Source organism: Takifugu flavidus, chromosome 14 (genome assembly GCF_003711565.1).
Source record: "Takifugu flavidus isolate HTHZ2018 chromosome 14, ASM371156v2, whole genome shotgun sequence".
NCBI lineage: Eukaryota > Metazoa > Chordata > Actinopteri > Tetraodontiformes > Tetraodontidae > Takifugu > Takifugu flavidus.
The window spans coordinates 13,714,710-13,723,613 of NC_079533.1; the positions used below are offsets into that span (position 1 = coordinate 13,714,710).

General features: G+C 49.2%; 1 protein-coding gene across 4 annotated transcripts in view; it reads right to left on the bottom strand.

Moving 5' to 3' along the window:
- The window catches only part of doc2b (double C2-like domains, beta), a 53,420-nt gene extending 46,001 nt beyond the window's left edge, over window positions 1-7,419 (bottom strand). For 2 of the 4 annotated variants that reach the window (XM_057055229.1, XM_057055227.1), the window contains exon 1: window positions 6,799-7,418. In XM_057055229.1, coding sequence (XP_056911209.1) covers window positions 6,799-7,135 — 337 coding nt within the window. In that variant the 5' untranslated portion in view covers window positions 7,136-7,418. Of the gene's footprint in view, window positions 1-6,798 lie in introns of all 4 variants that reach the window. The other 2 variants (XM_057055230.1, XM_057055228.1) reach the window with 2 other exon arrangements.
- Window positions 7,420-8,904: the final 1,485 nt, after the last annotated feature.

The window sequence follows — 8,904 nt, forward strand, 5'->3', positions numbered from 1 at the left end:
ATATCTGCAACTAGACCGAGTCTCCTCCATCAGGGGGCTGACGTGCTCCTCTTGGTGTAAAACTGATCGGAACAGGTATGAAGAATGCGAGTGAGCAGCAGCAATAGTCATGAAACCCGCGCCAACCAAACCGAACCAGACTAAATATCTCCCTGCCGATGACAAGCCCTGTGCACCAAATGGATGCCCACAATAGCTGACATCATTACATAATGTGCTCAGAGGGGTGAAGGGAGGGCGGAGGCAGGTGGGATGCGGTGGAGCACGAGCTGCTGCCGACTTAAAAACACTTGATGCGCCGCGTTGAGAGACGGCATCAGCGGTCATGATAGCCCCTTAATGTGACCGCGTTGCTGTGCTAGCAACAGGCTGCTCACGGGAGCAAGAGGCGCAGGCGTCGTTGCTGCCGCACTCAAAACACACTCCGCATTGAGCAGAGGCGCCACGTTGGAGGGACGTTCTGTGTCTGAAAAGGTCTGGAACTGTCCTGTCTGAGCAGGGGCGTCGGGACCCAGTCCTCAAAGGAGGTAATCCAACCCAGTTTTCTGCCTGATAGGACAGAAAACTGTTTTCACCAAGGCGGCAACCTGGTAGGTCACAAAACCCAGTTGGCTCGAGGCCTTGGGGACTGGGATCCGACAGCCCTGCTTTGGAGGAACAGACTGTTTTTTAAAAAGACTCAATTTTATGTTTATGCCTGCTCAGATTTGGTTGGGTCTTGACCCAAACAAGATTGCATTCATACATGTTTAAATCTCATTCCCAACCATGATCCGATCTGTTCATTAATTTGGGATCTGGGGGATTTGTCCGGAAGATTCTGCGAAGGAATAGCAGCAACGTTCGTGGGAGTCGGCTCAGCAGAAGGCTCCACTTTGAATTTTCGCAAATAACCCCCATGAGGAAACCAGCACTCTGTGTTTCCCAAGCAACATTTAATTGTGTGGATGATAAATTCAATTTTGCACGTTGATTTCACGGTGCAGCTAAAGATCCTGGTAGATGAGTCTAAATCTGACTGTATCTGACATTAGTTCTATCGATGAACCGTGCTGACGTTAACAATAGAATTTGTTTTAAATATAAACCCCCTCTTTTGGTTTGAACACGCCGAGGCTGCACCACCTCTTCAGCAAATGACAAGGAATAGACAAGAGGGTGAACAGGCATCCTAGGGGAGGCTTGTGTGTGCATGCATTAACCCCCCCACCCATAACCAGTGCTGTCAACGAGCCGGTGTCTAAAAAACTCCAGGGTCCACTGTCATGCGGATCACAGCGGCCGTGTCGGCAGACGCGCCTGCTTCTCTAACCGGTACACAGCACCAGTCACGGATGTGCAGAAACCTGAACGACCAATTTGCCCCTGATTATTACCCCCGACCAGCACACGCGGCCCCTCGCAGGGAGGCTGGACACTTGGCGGGTGATGAACTTTTCTGTTTCAATTAAAATCAAGATTTAAGTCACGGAGAAGCAGGAAGAGGCTGCTGAAATCCAAATTAGCCCGCAGCTCTTAGGAAGAAATAAGATGTCCCCCCCCTGTGGTTTGATACATGAGGGAGAACACCGCTCCAGTCTCTGCCCCCCCAGAGAAAGCACGCACATACTGGATCAAGTCCCGCAGGCCCGCCAAGACCCAAACTGGGGCAGCAGCAGCTCTTCGAGCTCACAAACAACAGCGAGTTCTCCAACAGCAACGCGCCCAACGAGCCGCAGTTCCTCCCATAACGCCGATCGGTTGCAACACTCGGGGTCGGGGTGTGCGAGTCGGTGGCACGCTGGTGTTTGGGGAGCCAGATCCAGCCTCTCCTATGAATAAGAAAACCTTGAATTTATTCTGTATGCCGACAGCCCTCTCAACTCATCTGACCTTCCCTGCAGCTAAAAAACAACAGTAGAACAACAACGGTTGAGGTAGGACGACTAAACAGCTGTTGGAGGCAGATGGAGCGACTGGCAGGCGCCTCTGAAGGACGTCGCCATCCTTCCCCACTCCCAAATGATGCAGTTAATCTTTAGCTTGTGTCATCCCTAAGTGGTGGGGTTGGTCGGCAGTTTGGTTCAACCAGTTTCCTCCAGTTTGTGTAGCAACAGACAGAATTTGTGGTCCGATGGTTTCCTGGGAGGTGGGAAGGTTGAGAGCATGGATGGACGACTAGAACCAAAGCTAAATATGCATTATACAGGAGACCTTTAGATCAGATCCTCTCACTTGGATACTTGTGGGCTTCACCCAAGCACATCATATATCACATGGTCGATATCATCATCAAACCCACCGCCTTCTTGCTACAAGGTGTTGCCCTTCCAGATAAGATGTATTTCTTCTAAGAAGCCACTCGATTTACACAGCTTCTCTTTACCGTGTGTGACTCACGTAAAAGGCCAAGAAACATCGGTTATGCACTCAAACGCCACTTTTCTCCATTCTAAAGCTTCTACGCAGCTACAGGGACGGTTTCCTTACAGGTTCAGTGAAGAAAATGCAGCAGCATGTGTGATTAAAATGAGGTTTAACCACGATGTTACGCACACAATCCTGTAATTAGACAGAAGAGTAGGAAAACATGGGATAATAAACGCACAGCGGTTCAAATGTTACCGTTACCGCAATAAGAAAAGCAAGAGCTTGGACCGGTTTAAACCTGGAAAAATAAAATTGGACATTTGTCAAGGTTGTAAATCCATAAAATATTTAAGAGTTCCAGGTGGGACCCTCTGGGAGGGTTCTAGAGGAACGCGTCGGTCGCATTAACCTCAAAACAAAGCTGTCTGGGTTCTGAAACCAGAGGAAAATGAGAGCCTTCAAGGCTGAGCTCCCACAGCAGGTCCTCATATGTTCATTAGGAAAAGGGGCATTTCAATTTGGGACCTTTATTTGGAAGAATTGAATCTGCAGCATTGGGTTTTGGAGGCCATTTGAAGAAGTTTAGGGTTGTTTTACAAGAGTGACTTTACAGAAAGCTTCAGGACGGAAGAAGGACCTGACTAATGGTGTGGAGGAGCCGACTAAATCTTCTTAATTGGATCCATAGGTTTTATTTTCAGTCTTTTCCTTTCAAGCTGTTTTTCCGAGAAGGAATTGAAGAGAAGGAGCAGCAGTTTGACATAATCAGAACCTAAAATAGGGGTCAAAAAGATAAATGATGCCACAATATCCAGTTATGGCCCCCCTCAAATTCAGTGGATTCATCTTAGACTTTCCACCGGCCCCACAGGGAGGCCCAGACACTCCTCCCGGGCACGTCCACTAACTCCACCGGGGGAATCCCAAGGCATTCCCTGGCCATTCCAGAGATATAATCTCTCCAACATGTCCGAGGTCTGACCTGGGGGTCTCCTCCTGGATGCACAAGCCTGGTACCTCTCCCTAGGGAGACGCCCAGACCAGATCCTACCAACACACAGGAGAAGTGGTTCTACTTTGAGCTCCTCACCCTCTCTAAGGCTGAGAGCAGACATCCTATGGAGGAATCTCGTCTCAGCCGTGTGTATTTAACGTCCTTTCGCTCATTTGCCAAAGCTCGTGACCACAGCTGGGGGTCGGATCGACTGGATCACCCGTATCTGTGAGATTCCTCTGGCTGTAAAATGAGATACAGATCAGACTATCAGGGGGTGGGGGGAAAGCAGAGTTATGCTGGCTTAATAAAGAGGGACGGAGTGAGACTGAAACCTAAAACTAGATCAACAGGGGCCGATGAGCCATTTGTTTGATATCAGGCTTTTTAAATACAAGTCAATCTGTCTTGAAACCACATTAAATCAAACGTCTGCAGCTAATATACCCTGAAAATGACTCCTGTGTGTCATCTGGGCCTCAGCGCTCCTCAGGCTACAGTTCCCCAGGTAACAAGAATCCCATATTCATTTCAAGAGGGAAGCGAAACAGCACGTGCTAGAATGACAGCCCTTCCAATAATTACACGTTTTTCTGCCCCCTTTAGTTAAGATGCACCTTCGACGACGACGGGCTTGACGGGAAAACCGCCGTGTTTCTTTCAAACGGCCCCATGTGCAACTTTTTCCTGCTTTTCCCGGTGAGAAAACAGCGAATGTGTCAGCAAGCAGCCGCCCGATTGAAAAGTAGCTGCACTCAGCGTCTTTTTTCTTTTTACTGCCATCCATCATTTCTTTCTTGTGCCGCTTGAAGCGCCGCAATAGAAATGAAATAAACTTTTCAGAAAGGTGCCGAGGTCACGCCGGGCAACCCCCGTTTTTTTTGTTTTTTTCTCCATCCACAGAAATTTCTGCATTAGCTGCAGTGAAACTCATCACCCATCGCCCTGGCAACCAAGAAAATGGCAGAGGAGGCAGCTCTGACTAGGGCCTGTCCAGGAGCTTTATTAGACACAAATCATGACGGAGCCAGGAAATTCCACGAGGCATCAGCCAGGCTGGACTCTGACTGGAGCTGATGAGTCCAACCTTAGAGTTGGTGGTCAACCCCCCCCCTCCTTAGGACAGTCTTACGTTATCTGGTCATCTCGCGTCTGATTAAGTGGCATTTTATTCCTGTCACCATTTCGCAGTAAATCCATATCCATCTGTTCCAGATATGGGTGGGAGACCTCACCATTTCCATCCTCCAGAACAGGCTGAAGTGTTTGTTCTGAATGGCTGCACTCAAAGGCAGATACAAAAGGCTGCTCTCATCCTGCTGATTACATCCTGCTGCACGGCCAGTTTCTCTCCTGGAGCCGCCTCAAACACCCTCACACGCCTGCGTTTTGGAACAAACACGTGCAACATTTAAGTTCATATCTGACCCCGCAGCGAGTCAGCAGGCTGGAAATAAAGTAATCCCAATTAAACCAATGGTTCCAACAAGGTTTTTGATAAACTGAGCCAGAGAATTGCTCCTTACTCAAAAAATGCCCCATTGCTTCCCTTAAAAGTGTAACACTAAAGACTCATGGGGGGGTCTGAAATGGGGCAATTGGATTGGTTAATGATGTCAAGCTGTTTCATACAGGGTTTATGAGGTATTACCAAAATTTTGCTCCAGTCAAGCTCCTTTTCTAGATCATAGATCTTTGGTAACGGTTGGACTGACCCCAAACCCTGATCAGGTCACGACGGTGATGCTGCTTTCCGTTGGAGAACATGCGCACACTCATGCCATGGTCAGTTCCTTTTGCGCCGTATATTCTATATGCGCCTTCGATGCGTCGACACTGATGACACAGAAGATTTAACGACTTAATCCTAAATAAAAATGTATGTCGTCAATAATGGGAACGAAATCCCGGTTGCACGGCCAAGGTCAAAGAGCAACATCTGCCGCTGCCCACCACCCCCACCCTCCCGGTCCACCGGTCTGGATTAGAGTCAACCTAAGCCTCCAGCTCCCCTCCCAACATGCTGCTCTGTGGGGATTAACTCCACCAGAGCTGCCCTCCTCTCTCACGTTCACCCTCAAATTGTGCATATCTCTTGTTGAGAGCGGCTGGTACAAACATGAAGTGTGAGAGCCGGACACCCAGACCTCCCCGGTGCTCGGCTGATTAATGAGAAGCCGACGCAGGCTTCAGCTCTCGTCACAGCGGACCATTAAACCTCAACATCATCTCAGCGTGAACACGAGTGAAAAAACGTGTTACCGCACGTAATTAATGACCGCCTGAACTGCGCAACGGCACAAATCTGCATATCCGCACTGGTTCACCACAGGTAAGTGTGTGCTGGCCACGCCCCTTAGCTGGGAGGACGTGAAAGATATGTTGGATTCCTGGACTAGGGTCATTGGTCTTGTGATACTTCATCAGTCTCTCATCAGGCGTCCGAGCAACAGTCCAGTCGACAAATATGGGACATGAATGTGGTCATAATTCCTCTAATTAGCATTGAACAAGTCGCTCAGATGGAGACACGTAAGACAAACACACCAGGAGTGCAGAGAAACCGGGGACTTCACGGCTGACGGCCGTAACTGCTTCGTTCATACGGGATCATCCTCTGCTACACGTTCAGACGGTGATTTGAGCATCAACATCGACGCTGCGCTGAGTCGCTGCACCTTCACCAAGGCTTTATGCTTCTTTAGAAATCCAATCATTTCCTGAAGGTCTTTAGTTGCTGCAAGATCCGACATTTTCATCTAGAAACTAGAGGGAGAAAGTCGATATGATGTTTCCCCTCACAGCCATCAAACTGACGGGATAAAAAATAGCATTCAGCAAGAACAACACGTGTTGATTTAATGCAAAAAAAAAAAAAAAAATCAACAAAAAAACACAACAGTTGGACCTCAGACCAGCAGAATATCTGCATGTTCGCCTGCTTAACTGAGACTAATTTGAAGCTTCAACAAGAAGCATGAATCATTACTCAGCCCGGTGAGACCGAGGACCCTGCAGACATGACAAAACTGTACACACACACACACACACACACACACGCACACACATACACACACACACAGAATCATCTGCTCCAATAAAACATATAATCTTTTCAAATAGAGGAGGAGAACAGGAGGAGCGGGAGGAGGAGGAGGAAGAGGAGGAGGAGGGGGACTGTGTCGAGCAGCAGCAACAGTTGGCCGTCTGTTGACTGAGATGGAAAGAGTTCGCTGCAGCACGCACTGTGCACAGCCACACAGGCGGCGGCAGACAGGAGGAGACGGACTCGGAGGCAAAGGAAGGGTGAGGTGGAGGAGGGAGGAAAGGTGAGAGATGAAGCCGCGCGGCCGAGGGGGGGGGACGCCTGGCAACCGGTGGCTAAATAAATAAATAAATGCACGGAGATGCAGCGATAAGAGACAGAACAGAGACAAAGAGGAGGGGGAACTCACTGGAGTCGTCCGAGTCGTATCCTTCCACATCTGGCTCCTCGTCCCTCCTGCTGGACTGTGGTGACGGGGCGGCGGCGGCGGCGGCTCCGGCAGAAGCCCGGTCTGGTTTATCCTCATTTGAACGGTCACTTTCGGAAGCAGCAGAAGACGAGGAGAGGGCAGAGCACAGGGACCCGGTGCGGCCCGCCTGTTGGGGCACAGCAGGCGGGAGTCCCCGCGGGTAACGAGGGAAGTAGTCTGAGATCTGCTTGATGGGCTGGATGGGGCCAGGGCACACGTCAATGGCCATGTGCTCCTGGATGCTGATAGTGGGTTTCTCGCCTTTGCGTTGTGTCATGCATGCGGTCCAACCCGGAGCCCACTCCCCAAAACCAGAACAAGTGAGAAAAGAAGGCAAAGCGGACCAACCGGACCCACCCCCTGACCTGCTCTTCTGGTAGAGGTGGTGGCTGTTGTCCAAGGTGGGCTCTGATGGGGGTCACCACATGGAGGTGTGGAGGCTGCTGCGGTTCCCCGGCGCTCTCCTTAGACCCAGACCACGCTGTCTGACAGTCGACCCTCCTGCTCCTCTTCCTCTTCCCCCGCTCGCTGCCCACGTCTGCGCTGTTGATCAGAGAGAGAGAGAGAGAGAGAGAGAGAGAGCAGTGTGTTTGTGTGAGGGAGTGCAAGGCAGAGGGAAGGGATTAGAGAGAAAGGAGGGGAAGGATTGGCTGATGTCACTGCCTAGCAACCGGCTGGTAAACAGGAACCGTCGGCTGAGGTGCTTAATTATGATATTAACCCCATCCATCTGTCGGTGGGAAGGACGTTCCAGCAGAGTGCTCCAGACTGAGGTGGTTGGCGCGCCCATAACCTGGACAACCAGCAATGAATCGCCGTTTTGTGGTGAAAGATCGAGTCGGCCGCAAACGTGACGATAAAAGAGCCTTCGGCCGAGGCTGAGCACCTTCCTCCGTGTGTCCCCCCTTCACTAAATCATCTTCACTAAAACCACTAAAAAGGGTGATTGAACAAACGACTTCAACACACCGGGCAGGAACGTCACCCCGCCCGGCGGACGCAACAATCAAGCGGGAGGCTGAAGTTCTCCCTCACGGGTCAGTCCTGCAGCGCCCGCCCCCATTACAGCATCTGCGTCTTGTTTTTTCGACCACCGACCCTGGAGGTCATGGCTGCAGTCGCGTCGCCGGATGGAGCAGAGACTCACAACCAATGAAACAATCCCGCAGAGTTGCACTTCAACAATGTTCCCAATTAAGACATCGCGGGGTGACCTCCTGTGACCCCGGCAACAGCTTCCACGCCGCTCGCCGTAAAACTCGGACGAGTCAGAAATTAATTAACAAGCTTAATAACCTTGAATTTGGAACCAGGCTCAAATTAATATTATTCAGTTTATTTTTATTTATTTATTTATTTAACAGTTCATTTGAAAATGAAGGACTCCCAATAACGAATATGCTTTAGTAGTAAAAGTTCAAAGGTAAATATATTTTCCTGATCTTACTGTATTGTGGTCAGATTTTCAGTAATCTTTCATCTTCACTGAGGGGGAGGACATATTTCCACAGGGACTCTTTTATTCTCCAACACTTTAGTCAAAAAAAGAGGATGATGGAAAGAAATAAGCGCAGCTGGACTGAAATTCCATCCTCATAATGTCTTATGGTGGTTTTATTGTATTTTATTGTTTCATTGAATGCTACAATGATGAAAATTACGGCAGGTTTTCACACAATGAGTTATTCTGAAAACATTTTAAACTACCCCAAAAACTCGACGTTGTTTTGAATTAGCGGTTCTTTGGTGGCCTCAAATCTCTAAATGTCCCAATTCTGCCCTCTAGTGGTCAAATGGCGAAGGGAAGAAACTTTGACAAAACCTAAAATGGCTTTTAATTCTACAACGATATGCAGATGAGATTACGGGAGACTCACCAGGGTCAGAGGTCACGGGAGACTCACTCGTGGGGGGGCCAAATAAAGTCAGCAAAGCTAATGCTTGCTAATGCTAACGTTAACATAGACCAAATTCTGCGCACCTTTGACATGTTGGTTTTCTATCTGGCTGAAAAATAAATAAATAACGAACCAGTTCAGTATGAGA